The sequence below is a fragment of the Pyrgilauda ruficollis genome, unplaced genomic scaffold (assembly GCF_017590135.1).
Source record: "Pyrgilauda ruficollis isolate IOZ18807 unplaced genomic scaffold, ASM1759013v1 scaffold10, whole genome shotgun sequence".
NCBI lineage: Eukaryota > Metazoa > Chordata > Aves > Passeriformes > Passeridae > Pyrgilauda > Pyrgilauda ruficollis.
The window spans coordinates 5,928,170-5,945,138 of NW_024508101.1; the positions used below are offsets into that span (position 1 = coordinate 5,928,170).

The 16,969-nt window shown below is 46.4% G+C and overlaps 1 protein-coding gene across 27 annotated transcripts in view; it reads left to right on the forward strand.

Annotated features, from left to right (window-relative positions):
* The first annotated feature begins 431 nt into the window (after positions 1–431).
* MAGI1 (membrane associated guanylate kinase, WW and PDZ domain containing 1) overlaps positions 432–16,969 on the forward strand; it is a 336,557-nt gene continuing 320,019 nt past the window's right edge. For 10 of the 27 annotated variants that reach the window (XM_041464660.1, XM_041464678.1, XM_041464687.1 and 7 more), the window contains exon 1: positions 441–843. In XM_041464660.1, the coding sequence (XP_041320594.1) occupies positions 558–843 (286 nt within the window). In that variant the 5' untranslated portion in view covers positions 441–557. Of the gene's footprint in view, positions 844–16,969 lie in introns of all 27 variants that reach the window. The other 17 variants (XM_041464703.1, XM_041464772.1, XM_041464735.1 and 14 more) reach the window with 7 other exon arrangements.

Below are 16,969 nucleotides of genomic sequence, written 5' to 3' on the forward strand. Positions count from 1 at the left end.
AAAGATCTGCCATCCCCCGTCCCCTGGACCATGAGCATCTCCGGGGGCGCGGGGCAGAGCTCCGGCTCGGAGAAAGACGATTCCAGCCGGGGGGTTCACCCTCGCCACCGCCCGGGGAGAGCCGGCACCGACTTCTCCCTTCGGGAAAGTTGTCCGGGGGAGCGGGCGGGGGCCGGGCCGTGCCGGGGCGGGCCGTGCCAGGGCGCCTGCGCCGGCGGCGCGGAGCGCGGCGGAGCGGGACGGACCGAACTGGAACAAAACAAACGGCGCTTTGTATCGCCTGAAAGGCTCCGCGCCCCGCGCAGCGCCCGCGGAGAGGGGCGGCAACACCGTGCGGCTGCCGGATTTGCTTTTTCAGCTCTTTAAAATTATTTTTAATTTTTTTTTTTCTTAATAAGAGGGGAGAAGGGACGGCGCGGAGGGGCGGGCGGGAGGCGGTGCGCGCCCTCCGCGGGCGCGGGGCCGTGCGGGCGGTGATGGCCTGAGCGGGCGGCGGGTCCGCGCCCCCTGCGCACCTGCCGAGCGCGCTCCGCGGGCGCGGAGGGACGCGCAGCGCCATGTCGCGGGTCGTGCAGAAGAAGAACCACTGGTCCAGCCGGGTGCGGCAGTGCGCGCTGACCCGCGGGCCCGGCGGGCAGCTGGGCTTCGCCCTGCTCGGCGGCGCGGAGCACGGCGAGTTCCCGTACGCGGGCGCGGCGGCGGGGGACGGCGAGGCGGCGCTGAGCGAGGGCGAGCTGCTGCTGGAGGTGCAGGGGGTCCGCGTGTCGGGGCTGCCGCGCTACGACGTGCTGGAAGTGATCCGGAGCTGCAAGGACCCCATCGTGGTGAAAGCCGTCCGACAAGGTGCGAGGGGGACGCGGCGGGACGGGGGGAGCCCGCTCCGCGCTTCCCGCGGGGCTGCGGGGCTGGTTGGCGAGCGCGGGGCCGGGGGTGGCGAACATCAGCCCTGCGGGGCCCCCGACAGAGGCACCCACGCGTGTGCGCACCTCTGCGAGGGCACTGATGCACAGGCACCTCCTGAGTCCGGAGCCGGCTGCAGCCGCCCCGCAGTCCCTGCCCTGCGCTAAGCGCAGCGAGCAATTGCGTGAGACTTTCCCAAAGGCACCGCGGAGCCGCCAGCGCTCCCTGCGGGGAACCCGCGCTTGTCCGGGGGAGCTCGGTGTCCGGCTGACCCTTGGAGAGGCTGAGGGAGCTTCACTGCTGGGGGAATGGGGCAGGGATCCCCTCCTCCAGCAGCTGAGCGTCCTTTGGAGCTGCTGAGTGATTAGTGGAGTCTTGTTCTGAAAGTGCAGCGTGTGTTTGCCGGCTGCCAGCGTGGGAAGAAAAAGCTTGGACTCTCCTGCATCTTCCCTCTCTGGCTGAAAGGTTGCTCAGATTTATCTTTCTTCCCCATGGTTTGCCCTAGGTGAGGGCACATCCGTGCTGCCAGCCCTGCAGTGCACAGGTGAAGGAACAGACAGGTATCTCTCCTGTTTGGCTGAGGAAGAGGATAGGAAGAGTCCTCCCATGCTGGATTAAAACGATGCCACTTCATATCCGTGTGCGTTTCACAGTCACTCAACAGGTTAGCTAACAGGCCTGGCTAATGGGCTTGTGATTTCCAGGACAGGACTTCAATTTAGTGCCAAAAAGCTGTTGGAGCTGCCGCAGCCACCAAGGCTGGTTGGACGGGCAGGAGGAGCAGGACTGCAGCTGGACAGCCGGAGGTGTGAGAGGTGGAGGAGCTCCCCGAGGTCAGCTCCAAGTGCAGGAAGGAAGGGAAGTTTTCTTCGTGTTGCCCAAGAGATTCTTTAGGGGAAGGTTTATTTGTCATGCAGACCTGTGCATCCTAAACGTGGGGATTTCACTCTGGCTTGTGGTGCAAGGGTTTTTTTCCCTGTACTTCTTTCAACCCAGCTGGTAGCTGCAGACAGCATTGCTGGCCAGCTGGCAGGACTGTCACCTGAAGTCTTGTCCCTGATGAGCTGAGATGAAGGGCTGCAGGTGCTTGTTTCATCCTTGGAACCTCCGGAGCCAGAGCAGATGACAGCGATGGTGTTGAGAGGAGCTGAGCCTGTGCGCTGCCCCTCCAGCCCCTGCCCCGGAGCTGAGCCACCAAAGCACAGTGACTTGTTAGTCCCTTCCAGGACTCAGTAGCAATATTCCAGCAAACACTGTCAAACTCCCAAAATACCCAGTTTTTGTAAAACAAATGCCTGTTTGCCCTGCTGCCTTCACTTCACTGGGAAGTAGTGAGGGAAATCCAGCCTGCTGGTTTCCCTGCCCAAGTGGGAGGGGGAGAAAAGCATGAAGAAAAGTATGAGGAAATTAGGCAGAGGGTTTTTTACATACTGATTGTTTTAGCAGAAGTATTAAAATACAGCTTGTGGTGTTGCAACGTGATCGGTGTTGGTGGGTGAAGGAAGGTGTGTACAAAACCCTTCCCAACCAAACTATTTGTGATCAAACTTTTTGTTGTTTTGGAAATATGTGTTAGTATAAATAAAACATGTCCTGGGAATAAACTGCACATGACAGAACTTGGTTGTAAATGTGTCTCAGCTCCAGGACAGGGTCAAAAGAACAGGCAGAGAGCTGAGTTTTAGCATGTTGGTTGGGTTTACCTGGAAAGTGGGAGAAAAGGGTTCAAAACCCATCTGTAAGTCAGGGCAGGCACTTAAACCTTGGACTATTCCCACCTAGAGCTGAAAACCAAGCCCTTGGTTACTGTGGGGTTGTAGTTTGTAGTTTCTTTTTTTTTTTCTTTCTCCATATTTTTAAGAAATGCTTTATTAGCCAAGAATGTGGAATAGAAATAAATATTTGGTTTTTAAATCACTAAATATTTTTGTAGTCTGGAAAGCCTGTCAATGGTAGCCTGGCATCTGCACGCTGCTCTTTGCAAAGCACAGCTCTCCCTCATGTATCAGAATCATAAGCATGAAAAGGAGAGTGTTTTAATTAAAATTCATTACTTCTGTGTTGATTAAAAATCTGATTATGGGAATGGTAACTGTCATTCAACAGGAAAAGTGTGGCACTAGAGCAGACAGCCAAGGAGTGTGCAGATAAGATTGTAAACATGTTTTTACATAGTTACCCAGATTTTTTTTTTTTTTGACATAGTAACTTTTTACAAAGTTACCCAGATTTTCCTCCTCCTCACAGTTCGTAGTTTCTAACTGGGTGGTGCTGAAGTGCTGGGGCAATATTAACCTGGAAATGTACACATTTTATTGCCTGTCTGTTTTGTACGACATTTACAAGGCTGGAAAAACAGGAAACTTACTATAAGTTAGTCATTGCAAGCATGAGCAGGAAAATAACGGTTCTGACCTTGCTCTTGGTGAAAGAGACAAGGATGGAAATGTATGTGGAATGGGCTGTGCATGGGCTTTGTCATTCAGCCAGAGTTGGTAAACTTACAGGTTCGCTTGCAACATTTTTTATTTCGTTTTGTGAGTGGTAAGTTTGAAAAGTAAGCACAAAAAGGAGGAGCCTCTGTGAAATCTCTTAATGAAAATACAGGTATTTAATACTGGTCATATGGGATTTCTTGGTTCTTTGCTTACCCTGGAAGAGTGAAGAAGGCTTAAGAACTTTAATGGAGCTTTCCCTTCCTTTTTACCTTATGCCCTCTTTTTTGGTATGACATTTGAGAATAAAACTGTGCAATTATAGTTGCCTGTTTTGGGGAGAGAGGAAGAATCTTGCTGCCATGTATCTTAGTAACTTTCAGAACTGTCAAATGTGTGAAAAAACCTCAGTTAACATGTAGTGCTTTTATGACTGACTGTTTCCATCTTACATCTGTGCCTAAGTTCTGATGAAATTGGCAATTAACTTCTGTGGAGTTAATAAATACATTTTTATTATTACTTGGTCAGGGAGTATGGAATTAATAGATTGAATTATAGGAGCAGTGGTCACATATTCTAGTGTAAAGCTGGCATTGCCTTAACATAGTGATTCCCCAGCTGTACTGTGAATATTGTAGCTTCCTTGAATACATTCACATTTGTCAAAATAGCTCACTTTGATAAATTGATAATTGATTGATCAGTTACAAAATCAGGCACACCATTTCTTCTCATGGATCTTGGTTAACAGAGTCCAGCACAACAGAAGTTTGTTGTGTCATCCTCCAAAAGAGAAGAATTTAGACTGAATCCATAAAAAAAGGACCATGTTTTGTTTGAGGCAGGGTATCTGGGTTCTCATTCTCCCTCAGTGAGAGATGAACACATTCAGAGAGATTTCCAGGTTTTTTTAGGCTCCTTGGTTCGATGACCTGTGCCAAACCACACCAAGCCTGATGCTTGGTATGGGAAATTGTCAAAGTTAATATGCTTGTAAATTAAATTGGTTTTTCAGTTCTCATTTCAATGCTTTGCTTCCCTAAAAAAGTCTCAGAATCCCAAGCTCCTAATGACCTATTGCTTTGAAACCAGGAGGTGCTGAGAGCAGTTTATGCAATTAATAATTTTGATAGGGCTTTGCAGCTGGGATGATCCCACGGTAGGGAGGAGTTGTGTGCTGGTGGGGTTTTTTTTAGCCCTGTACAGGGCAGACAGGAGCAGGCGTGATCCCAAGCAGAAACAGTCACTGTTTACCCAGTGCTATCAGCTGCATTTGTTTCTTTTCAAACATTAACTTGACCCTAAGATAAATTCTGCAATACAGTGCAGTGACTCAATGCTTCAATGTCAGGCTGGCATCTGCTCTACATGAGATGTTAAACTCAGTTACATATATTCATGTGAACAAAACAAGCTTCTTTCAAAAAGTTTGCGTGAGCTGGTATTTGAGTATTTTCCTTTTATTTTCCTGAGAGAGCTTGTGAGATAATTTCTGTTTGTTATTTTGGGATTTTTTGGTAAAACATTTGGAAAAAAAAAAAAATAAGGAAGAGTTGATGCATCTGTAAATTCCTGCGTGTTCGGTGGTTTAGCACACTCAGGGAAGCAGAGTGTCACTTTGTGAGTGGTGAAGCTGAACATCCCTCGCTCAGTGCCCGTGCCTGGCACTGCATAAACCTGGCAGTGAGTGTGGAGCAGAGCTTGGGGGTGATGTGCTGGGCCAGGGAAGGGAGAGGCTGTTTAGAGTTCCCAGTTTACCTCTGCAGTGTCATGCATGAGCTGCAGAAAGTTTTCCTTCAGTCTTTGCTAGCTCAGTGCCAGTCGCTCGCACGGTGAATTCTCTCAGTCATTTTTGCTTCTGACCCAAATTCTTTCCAGACCCAGGTGGGTTTCAAGTGGAGAGAAAGAAGTGTTGCCATCTGAAAACCTCAGAGGTGTTCTTGTATTCTGAATTTGTAAGGCCTGTTTTCAACTCTGGCAATTGGACTAGTCGTGAACGAAATGTAAAATAAAACCAAGCAGAATCTCTTCTTCTCTCACTTGGAGCATATTTTGCTACAAATCAGTAGTCTTCTTTCTTTAAAGAAGTACTGCACTTAGTATTCATGAAATTTGTATATCTTGTATTAAAATACTGCCTTGAGCAAGACCTTATCTTTACTGTTCCTCAGTTTACAGTGTAGAACTTGCCAGCATTTAGAAGTTGATCCTGCTTGTGGCAAAGCAGCCATCCATCCTCTCCAGCCATGGAGCAGCACCCCAGAGATGGGCAGGAGAGCCCAAGAGCCACACTGTGCCTGTTATAGAAATTTCCAGGAGTTAATGTGATACTTTTCGTGGCATGAAAGGGGGTTACGCTTTCCCCAGTAAAATTAATCTTTCCACCCATTGAGATGGGACTCCTGGCTCCCTCTTTATGGCCAGTCAGATCACAGAGCAATTAAATCACAATTATGGTCTAATTATGAGCAGTCATTCAACACCACTGCAAAATAAGATGTTAACACCATCCTGCATGTTGTTCCATGGTTTTAAGACCGAGTTACAACTCTTGCATGAGTGAATTATTGACTTGCTATCATGAAATTTGAGATTCATCTTCCACGTTAGAAATGTCAGAACTTTTTTTTTTTTTTTTTTTTTTTTTTTTTTTTTTTTTTAACACGTTTGAAAGCCAAACCAGCAGTAGCTCCTTGCATTCCTGGGTTTGGGATTGTCATTTTCTTCTGGTTCAGCTCAGGCTGTGATCATTCATGCATCTCTTCTGGCTGTTCCTGTATCTCTTGATCTGATGCCTGAGAAACACACTTGCTCCTTTGGCAGTGTGTGCGTGCACAGGGAAACATTTGCCCCAGGGCAGCTGCATTAAGGTGTAAAGATATTCAGAGCAGCACTTTTGTGGCTGTGCAGAAGTGATGATTTGAGCCCTCTCTCATTAGATTTCAGCATGGCTCAGTTTGAAGTAATGTGGAAGCTGAGAAGATGCTGCTGCCTCAAGGGCTTTTTTCTATTGCATTAGCAGGGTCTGAGCTGTGGGCAAGGACACATCTTTGGGACCTCTCCTGAGGTTTTTAAAAATAATTGGCCAAGTTTTTTATTTGCATTCTTTTGCTTAGCTCCAGACACGAGCTATGCCTGCTAGTTATTTCAGGTGTTTGTATTTTTTTTTCACACTTCCTCTGACTTTGACTGGAACTTGTAAATCAAGGCATTTGGTTTTGATCTTTGTGTGCTGCAAGTGACTTAAATTTCTTGGTGAAAAGCACAGAGTAGTGGTTCTGTAAGAGCAAGTGCCATGAATTTATAGAAGGACTATGAAGAATTTGAGGCAAAATGTTAGCTGAAAGCATAGGGATCCTTGCTGTGAGCACTCAGTGGTACTTGGAAGGCTGGTACTCAAACTTCTGCATCCTGTCTGAGCTCCTTCCAGCTCCACGTCCCAATTCCTGCAGCAGCAAAATGCAGATCCTCCTGGTCCAAATTTCTCCAGAGTTTTTCTCTAGCTCAGCCGTGGAAAAGATTTATTTTTGCCTTTTAGAAAGCGAGTATGAAGTGACCTTTTTGCACCAAGGGCACAGGGCTGGGTCACCCCCCCTGTGATCCCTGGAGATGCTCTCTGCTCCCTTGCCCTGTCACCGGGGGCATCTCCTGCAGGATGGGGACAGCAGCAGCTCCTCGGTGCTGAGTGACAGCTCTGCTGAGCCCGCAGGACCAGCTCCTGCAGAAACACCATTTTCACCGCTATCATCACTTCCTCTGTCTCTCTGGACACTTGATGTTTTGTTTTCTCAGTTTGGGCTCTGGTCTCGTTCAGTTTGCCTCAGCATTGGTTTGACAGGTCGGGGCTCAGAGCTGGCAGCCCAGAGAGATCCACAGCATCAGATGGCTTCAGTTTGGGGCTTCCTGCAAGGATCTGGTGTTGGGAAACAGACATAAACCTAGGCTGTCATCCAGATTTTGTTATCTACTGATCTGAGAGAGAGCTGTGAAAGAGGCTGCCTTCTTCCAGAGCAGTTTGACAGCTTTTGCATTGCTCTGTTATGTTGGTAGATTGGGATATTTATTTTTTTTCCTCCCTTAATTGTAATTTTTTGCTTTTCCTTCTGCACCAAATAGGTGGGCCAGCATCTCCCTTGGCCCTGCAGGAGCAGTATGGTTCAGGGTAAATGGGATATTTTTGTTGAGATCCACCCTTCAGTTTCCAAAGGTCACACACTCCATCCATGCTTCCTCTTGTGACATTTTAAATGGTTTCCAGAATTATTCCACTGCTACAAGCAGGAATAATGGCATCATGCTCTCTGTTAGTCCTCAGCCCTGACTCTGGCATCTTTTGTTTTGTGTTAGTAATATTATTTAAACCTGCAGATTTTTTTTTTTTTTTTTTTTTTATCTGCCCCTAGTAGACCTTGGAGAAACAAAACAGTGTTTTCTTCAGGTCCTGATGTTTTGGGTTATATTTTTATACACTTGGCTTTTGGCTAAAGACAGTTCCAGTTTTTATGGTTGTGAGGGTTTGTATTGTAACTTAAAAGAAAAATAAGATTTTAAAAATATTTATTGGATTTCATTAACTGTCCCTTATTAGACTAAACAATAATGCTTACTACACGGTGTGAAAATAATGCAAAGTGCTCTGTCTTCATAATAGAACAGGAAATCAAAACAAACAAAGCCTTTGGGATGACTTGCAAAGTGGAACAGATGCCCTCACAATTGCAAGGCATTTGAATAAGGAATCAGTTTTGCATGGTTTGCTAATCCTTCAGTAAAGAGTTCATTGTCTTGGATTACACATCTGTAATTTTGGAGCCCTCAAGTCAGTGTCTCAGTACAATTAGAGTGGGAAGAGACTGACTTCTTTCTTCATATCCTTAATCTCTGGCTTGTTTTTTAAGAGAAAAACCTCAACTCTGGGTTTTTCATTTAGTTATTAACAAAAAGCCTTTGAAAAAGAAGCTGCCTAAAATACAGCCACTCCCTCAACACAAACAAAGCTGGGCAGATATTGTGTACTTAAAAAAAAAAAAACCCAACTTTGATGTTCAACCTGTCTTATTCCAGTGGTACAGATCCTGCACCAAGTGGGTGTTAGACCAAACTGATGACAGACTCAGATGTCTCAGAGGCTTTTGGATGAATAAGAGAGCAGAGTTACTGCCCAAACAGGCTGAACTGGACAGGTGGGGACCTGGGCTGCAGAATAACTGCAAAATGGCTTTTCTTAGAAATAGCGAGGAACATGCCCATCCTCCTCCTTTCCCAAAGGCTCAGCTGGAACTCCCAATTAGCAATTTAAACGGCAGGGGTACAGGTGGGGGTTCCTGAGCCTTGGAGCAATTCCCTGGAGCCCTGTGGGAAGGCAGGGATGGCTGGAGCAGAGGTGGAGAGAGCAGCAGGAGATACACAAATGATACCAAAAGCTTTGGGTTGGGGAAGACTTTCCCTGGTCTCCAGTGGAGTTGTTCATGCTGGGTCTGTCTCTAAAAACAACAGGCTGAGTGTTTTCTGCAGGACCAGCCAGGAGCATGGCTCTCTCTAGCTGGTGACAGTCCCACAGCAGTCCATCATCTTGTTCTGGCCCTCACAGGAGAGCTGAAGAGGGACTTTTTACAAAGGTGGGCAGTGATAAGATAAGGAGGAATGACTTCAATGCCCCTGAAAAAGAGCAGGATTAGGTAAGATACAAAGAAAAAGTTCTTTGCTGAATGGGTGAGGGTGGGCAGGCCCTGGCACAGGGTGTCCAGAGGAGCTGTGGCTGCCCCTGGATCCCTGGGAGTGTCCAAGGCTAGGCTGGATGGGTTCTGGAGCAGCCTGGGACAGTGGGAGGTGTCCCTGCCGTGGCAGGGGTTGTCAGAACTGAATGATCTCCAGACTGGCTGAATTTGGGGAATTCCAAGCTGAGTCTTCTCTTTGCAGTGCTGCTGCCTGAGGGACAGCACTGGAGACAGGACACCTGATGGGCTTTGGCAGCCACTGCTCCAGCCCAGGCTTTGTTCTCTCCCTGTCCTGTGGGTGAAAGAGGGATTAGTCTGGTGCAAAACAAAGAACCATGTTCTTCTCTTTCTCCTGGTATGCATTTTTCCTTAAACAATGAAGTGACTAATATAGAATATCTTCTCCATGTGCTCTGGTAGTGGTTCAGAGGAGCAGCAACAGCCTGACTGCATGAGCAAGTCCAGAGGTTCTGCTGGCTGCTCAGCAGGGACTCTGAGGATCACAGAATCTGCTCTTTCTGAATAAAATCAGTAAGTTGTTTACTTAGTGGGAGGGGCTGGCTTGCTTTGTTGTTGTTAGGTTGTCTTTGCTGGTACCCCGGCAAACGCTGTGTATTTGTTTGATGTGCAAATAGCAAACTTGCTTAGCAATGGTATATAGTGTTTTGTTAACTTGTGTATAGTCTGTGTGCACTGTGGGGTCCTCCCTGTCACCTACGTCTGCTTTTATTAATCAAACTGTTTCCAAGTGGAGATCTAACTGCCAAATGCTTTTATACATGTCCTGTAGCTTTCCTTCTATTTATTTTTTTTAATTAAGAGATATGGGCATGCTGAGATTCTTCCCCCAATTTCACGTGGAGCTATTTTTGCCTGGACTAAGCTACAGTCTATAAATCCCTCATGTTGCAGGAAGCTTTGTTTGCTCCAGGTGGAGTGAGGCAATTAAACCCCACTGTCTGTCTCTGGCTTTCTGTGGGAGGCGTGGAACTGCTCTGGGCAAAATCCAGATGGGCACTGAGGATATCAGGGCTGTGCTGGTCCAAGGGTTGGCTGCTCAGTGAGGTTACATATAGGGGAAAACTTTATATCTACACACAGCCTGCACCCAGTCCAAGAGGAGGAGCTTGTGAAAATATTGTGTCACCCATCAAAATAGTTTGAATTCTTGGGTGAGACTCTGAGAATATGTGACTGGTGTGTATATGTGAATATATATATGTATATATATATATATATTTAACTTTTTCACTTTAGTATCCCTATTGTCAAATGCTGCTTCAGTGAAAAGTTCCAGAATGTCCTCTTCTTCACTCTTGATTTTTCCTTCATAATGGAAACTAATCCCATGATTTCAGCAGCTCGGGTTGCTGAACAGCCAGTGCCATGGGTTTCACCACAAGTGCTAACATTTGTTCTTGGCACAGCTATTTGGAAACTGGAAAGGAAGAGTATGAAACCACCACCATTCTGTCTGAGAATGCCCATTATTTCATCATGAGATGCGCGAGCAGCCTCAGATCCTGTAGAAACACTGAAAATCACTATTGTGGTGTTCCCATGGTGAAACTGTTTGGTGATACTTGTCCTGTAAATCATCTGCAGGAACATGTTGGTTTTGAGAGGTGGTTTGCTCATGAGACCTCAGTGGCTTTCAGGTTACGTGATGCAGCTGCTGAAGAAGACCCAGATTCCCTTTTCCTGACAAACACTGGGGGCAGCTGCTCCCTAGACCTTGGTCTGGCCCCTGTGAGTCATTCTGAGCACACAGGAGGGAAATCCAGAGTACACCTATAAAGTGTAGCTCGGAAAGGTGCCCAGTTTCGTCCTGCAGAGGCCTCTGGCATGGTAAAGGCCATAAAATGGCATTTAGCTCCCTCATTCCAGGGACAGGTGGCAGTTACACTTTAACACAGGGTCACTCCTTTACGAGGATGGGAAATGTGGTGAATACCTGCGTGCATGATGTCAGTCTGTCAAGTGTGATAAGTCCGGGGCCCTCTTGTGCCAGGCAGTGCATGGACCTGAGAGAGTTGTCCCTGCCTGGGTGTTTACAGGAGAAGAATGAGGGCTATGGAGAGCTCAATGATGAGTGGAGGGGAGAAAGCCAAGCACAAAGGCTGTGTGGCGTTGGGATGTTTGGGCATGGACCCACAAATCTTGGCTCCCTCTTGCTGTGCTGTGGGGCTCTGCTGCTTCCCAGATCCTCATTAAAACAGGGGAAAGAGTGAATTGCCTAAGCTAGAACAGCTCCCTTTTTGCATTGCCAGGTTGTCCTGCTCAGGTGGAGCTTTGCCACAACAGTGTTTCCATAAAATGCCCTATAGTTTCCGGTTTTTTTTAAAATTTGTGCTTATAAAACCTTTTAAAGACTGAAATTTTTATCTGCAAAAGAGATGGATTAGGGACTAGCCAAGGTGACTTTTCCATTTATTTTTGTTTTCTGTTGCCAATTTTCCAGTTGTATTAGTTGATGCTAGAAATACCCACGTATCAGTTTTTCCAGGAGCTAAATACAAAGAGGGATTTTTTACATAATTCTGAGCTGGGATAGGATATCTTGGTCATATTGCAGGCTGGCAAATTTGGATGTGCTGAAGTTGTTGCACATGAGAAAAGCCCCAGTAAAAATGAGAGTGCTTAAATGTAAGCATGTGCTAACGTAACACATTGCAGAGGGCTTTTTGTGTCTTGTCTGTAAAAGATGCTATAATCAGCACTGAGGCTTGCCTAAACCAGTGTGGAAATTGCTGTTTGCCTAAAAAGCCGGGCAAGTTGTCACAATCCCAACATTAAAAGGCTGCGGAGGATTAACCAAAACCTATTTCCAATTGATTTAGTGCAGCTCAGCCTGCTCAGCCGTGTCCTGCCGGGGACTGTGGTGCTTTGATCTGCTCTGAGTCCCCAGACCAAGCGGGTGAGTTGGCACTGCATCTCGCTGTGATGGCTCTGCCTGCGTCCCCCTGAGGATGCTGAGGAAAGAAGGGAGTCCTGGCTCGCCACAGTTCGCTTTTATTTGCTCTGTTCCTCTCGCACTCGGCAGCGGCTGCCGCAGCCGGGGCTGCCCGGATGGGATCTCGCCCCTGGCAAGGACTTACAAGCATTTTTCCACGGTGCAGTTGAGTTGGCAGGGAAGGTTCCATCAGCTGCCTGGCTGGAGCCGGGCTCAGGATGTGCTGGATACAATAATTCGTTGGTGGAATTCTGACAAAAGAGTGTTTCTGCTGCCTGCAGCACCTCCTGCCCTCCAGGCCCTGGGTGTGTGCTCAACAGGAAGGTTCAAAACTTTCCTTCAAAAAGCTAGGGACTTTTTTAGCAGTCTTACAGACTTAATTAAAACTGGTGTTCCTCTTTTCCTGTATTAGTTGCAGATGGAGGTAGATTTTACAAATAATAGGTGACTTTTGATGCTCTTCTGCTCCGGCTGCTCCATTTTTGTAAACCTCAAGCATCTTCCAGCAGCCTGTGGGCTTTGTCAAGCAGAGCCTGCTCCTCCCTGAGCTCTGGCTGAGGAAAGGCTTCCCATTAGCAACACCAACTGATAAACAAAACTTCATCAAGGCCTCCAAAGGGCAGAGCTTTCAAGCACTGGGACACAGCAGCAGCGCTGCTGAATGCTGATAGCTGTCTGAACTGGTGGCAGAAACAGCAGTGAATATTTGTGGTGTGCTTATTTCTCTTCAGAGTCCCTGATGTAGAAGAGACTTCAGCATTATGGTCCATTGTAATGGATCATGTCAGAGGACTTTTTGCCATAAAAACATTGTTTCTAGCTCAGGTGCAGCTAAAAGGTACTCTCAGCCTCAGTTCTCCTTCAGCTGGTATTGCACATTGATGCCTCGTTATACCCAGGTGAGCTTTAAGTTGTAACATTTACAGGAAATGTGACTGAAGCTTCCCCCTCTTGGAGGTAAAGATGCAATATCTGCATTTCTTAGCCCTGGCTCAAGTAGCTGCCTTGGAATCAAGTTTAAAAAATGGCAGAATGGTAAATGCATTGTTTTCCCCTTCTCTCAACTCTGCATTTCCTCTGCACTGGTCAAATCAAACAGCAGTGACATTTAAAAGTCTTCCTGAATGGCAAAATTAGAAATACTCCATTTCTAAGGAGTCTGTGAGGGGTAGTTTAAACATTGCATGCAGCCGTTCCGGTAGGAAGTTGTTTGACTTGTCGAAATCTCTCTTTTACTGTAGAACCTCTATTGAAAATGACAAATTGCTTAAAGCGGTTTCCATGTTAGACTTTAAAAAATTCCGTTTCTTTCCACCCAGAACACGTGGAAAGCATTTGTGCACTTGCCTGTTTCTCTGTCCTAAGGCTCACACTCAGTGGCTTTGGACTTCATGTCATTTCCACATGCAGCTGCTCGGGTTTGTTTTCCTCAGCTTTCTATGGAATGGGATTTTCTCCTGCCTCAGCTTAGCTGTGAAAACTCAAATATCTGCCTGGTTCAGACTTTGGGGACCCTTGAGTGAGCAGAGGAGAGACACTCCAAAGTCTGTGCATTTTAGAAGTGATGTTCAGAGCATTATAAAATCCATAATTTAAGCAGGAGAGTCTAGGTTCACAGCCAAGTTGTTGTAATGTCCTTTAAAAGTGTTGAGTGATGTTAATGCTTCACAAAATGACAAAGCATCTTTTGCTTAAACATTCTCAACTACTTCTCTGTAGCTGTCACTGTAGCAAAGGACATTTGTGCCAGGTACCAGATTCTGAGCCAGGCAGTTGGCTGTAACTGCTGTTAAAATAAAAGTTGCTCAGTTGAAAAGGTTTTTTTCTTGCTCCTTTTTTTTTTTTTTTTTTGAAAGAAATATTTCAAATTGTCATTGTGCTCAGGTGGCCCTGCAGAGAGCAGCACTCTGTGCAGTGTGCATCCCACGAGGATGCATTGCCAAGCCTTGCAGAGAAATGGGTCCTCTTAGCAGTGCTCAATAAATGACAGGCTCCAGAAATAAAGTGGAAATTATATTTCTGGAACTTGACAGGCTGAGATGGGGCTTTCTGTGCTCTTCCTTTTGCCTGGAGTGAGTTGCACCAGTGTATTAATTTACAGAGCTGTTTTTTGGTGGCTATGATGCAGTTCCTGTGGATGGAGCTTGGTCCTTCCCCAGGGCCACAAGCAGAAGGTTGTGTGTGTGTGTCCCCTCGTGTCCCCTGGGCTGGCGGGCAGGCTCAGGGCTGCAGCCAGGTCTGTGCAGCTGGCACAAACTGTTCCTGGTCTGACTGGGAAGGTGCCTTGCCCCAAATGGCATCGGGTGAGAAGAGGCTGGCATTGCCCCGTTGCTCAAGAGGGATGGTTACCGAGTTAGACAGCAGTCAGGAGGGGATCTGAGGACAATCCAGATGCTTTTTCTATAACTCCCAGGCATGTCATATCCTGGCATTTCTATTTTTACCCACTTTTCCTCCAATACTTTCTTTTATCTGTTATGATTCCTTCAGTTTTGGCAAGTCTGGGCTGATGTAATATTTTAACTTTCTTTTTGTAGCTATGCCTTTATTTACCATTTAACATTTTGCTACAGTGTTGTTTTTTTTTCTCATAGTGGTAGTTAAAAGAGTAACAGTTACAAATTTTCTGGTTTCTGTTTTTGTTGTTCTTTTTGTGAGCGGTTTTGGAAATTACCATGTTGCCTGATGCTGTTTATTTTGGAGTAGGATGTGTCACAGCAGACTCAGGTGAGCTGTCCTCTCAGCTGCTTTCCTGATGCAAATACTGGTTGATATAATCTGTTTTAGAAGATAGCTTTAGAAACAGATGCCTGCTGGGAAGAATAACACACTCCTGGTAGAGTGTCCTGGTCTCTTGTAGGCAGAGGGCAGTTTATGCCTGCAAGCTGGAGGCTTTATATACCTTGTTTATACTGTTTGTTGCCTTTTGTGGAGTATCAGATGCTGCCTTCGGCTCTTCTTGTTATGTGAAGAAATGTCTGATCCATTTCTGAACCCTGCAGAGCTCCCTGATACCAGACATAAAATATTTTTTTAATGGGCATTAAGCCTGCCTTGCTGGCCGTGGTGACTCCGGCTAATAAAGCTATTGCACCCCAAACACCCTGCAGATACAGATATCTGTTTCAGCACCAGCTTCTTTAGTTGTGTAACAGCATGAGAGCTTTAATCCCTTTCCTCTTGGAACCGGTCTGGATCCCTTTCTGCTTGTCCAGCAGCCAGCATCATCACCAGCAGGACTGGGCTGCTGCTGTGTTTCCACACACACAGTTTCATACCCGTGGTTGATAATTAACCCACTTCTCTAATAATGGTGCCATGTTTGCTCTGACCTTTTTTCTTTCCCGCTCTGCAGTTGCAATCCAAATTAAACTCAGCCTCTTCCCAGCAAAACACTGGAGTTAATATTCCACCAGAGGTGTGCTGATAAACCCCTTTGTTACCTGGGAAAAACTTAGCTCAGAGTGCATGATTTAATATCTCAGGTCAAAAGAATGCACCAACATATAGGTGTAAGTGCTTTTAAAATGCAAGGTGGGCTCACAGGTTCAGTGTCCTTATCAGCAGTGTTTGTCATAAATGACACACCAGCAAGTTTCCCTCTTTGAGGGGGGTGTTTGACTTTTAGAGAATCCAGAGCCACATTCTGTGTGAGCTTGCACAAGCTGAGAGTGGGGACAGGCTCTGCCTCAGCCTCGGTGTCTGGCTTTGTTCCCTGTCCCTGACAGGGTGGTGGCTTCCAGGGGGTGAGTGGCACCAGGCTGGGGACATGGTCCTGGGCAGCTGTGGAGTTGGCAAGGTCAGGTCTAAAGGCACCAAAGGCAGAGTGCTGCTGCAGCCCACTTCTGGAGCAGGGCTGAGGGGGCAGGACCCATCCCTCTGCCAACAGGCAAATGCTTCCAGGGTTTGGTGCATTCCTAGGTATGGGCATGGCAAATCACACAGCACTGAAATTAATGAACCCTCATGCAATTTTAAATAGAATGAAAACTGTTGCAAAACTTATGTACTGAATAACACCAAAGCCTGTTTTACTGGGAAGAGATGGGTGTTTGTCAAGCTACTGGGGCTTAGCTCCTGGATTGCTCCCCTTTCAAAGATGACATGTTTTGATTTATCTTCCTTTCCCAGAACCTTCTTGCAGCCTTAGAAAAGCAATGCTTATCATCACTGTTGTTGGGAGCCTGTGCAGCAGCTTGAATTACTGCCTTTCCCTTTCTAGTGCCATGTAAGCCAGCGTAAATCTGTACATTACACCAATTTACATTTGGTGGGATTTGTCCTGACACGTCTAAAGCTTCTGACTCTTGAGTTGTTGTATGAGCAACTCCTTTAATATGGAGCCCTGGGGACAAGACCCAATTTAAAATAAAGTTGTGCAGGTAAAAGCAGGAAGGCATGGACTGTACTGCAGCTGAACTAACTGAGGAGTTTAAATCCTGCTCTGCATTTCATCTCCTAAAGGCAGTGCCAGCTTCTGGGCTCAGCCTTGCCTTGGCCAAGACAGAAGCTGCTGGGTGTGGGCACCCAGGATCTCACAGCAGGAGAACAGCAATTCTTCAGCTGCTTGCAGAAAGAATCTGTGTTGCTCTTCTCATATGTATTCCTTTTATTTAGGTTAGCCTTGCTTTTTGAATTAAAATATGTATACACAAATCACTTCAAGTTCTTGTTGATGTGGGTTTTGGGTTGTTTTATTATTTTTTATATATTTTTTAGCCTGCCTAAGGTGCATTTCTCTGTCTGAGAAAAAGGTAGTTTTTAAACTTCCACTAACTCCATCAAGGGCATAGGATAGCAATGAGCCCCAGCTACCTCTATGAAGTACCTTGGCTTGAAAGTTTACTACACTGGCTTTATAAGATTGAAAGCTTTTTGCCCCAGATGAAAGGAAAGCTTTGCTATAAAACCCTGTTCCTTACTAATCTGGCTGTTCTGAAGTTAGATGCAAACTAACTTGC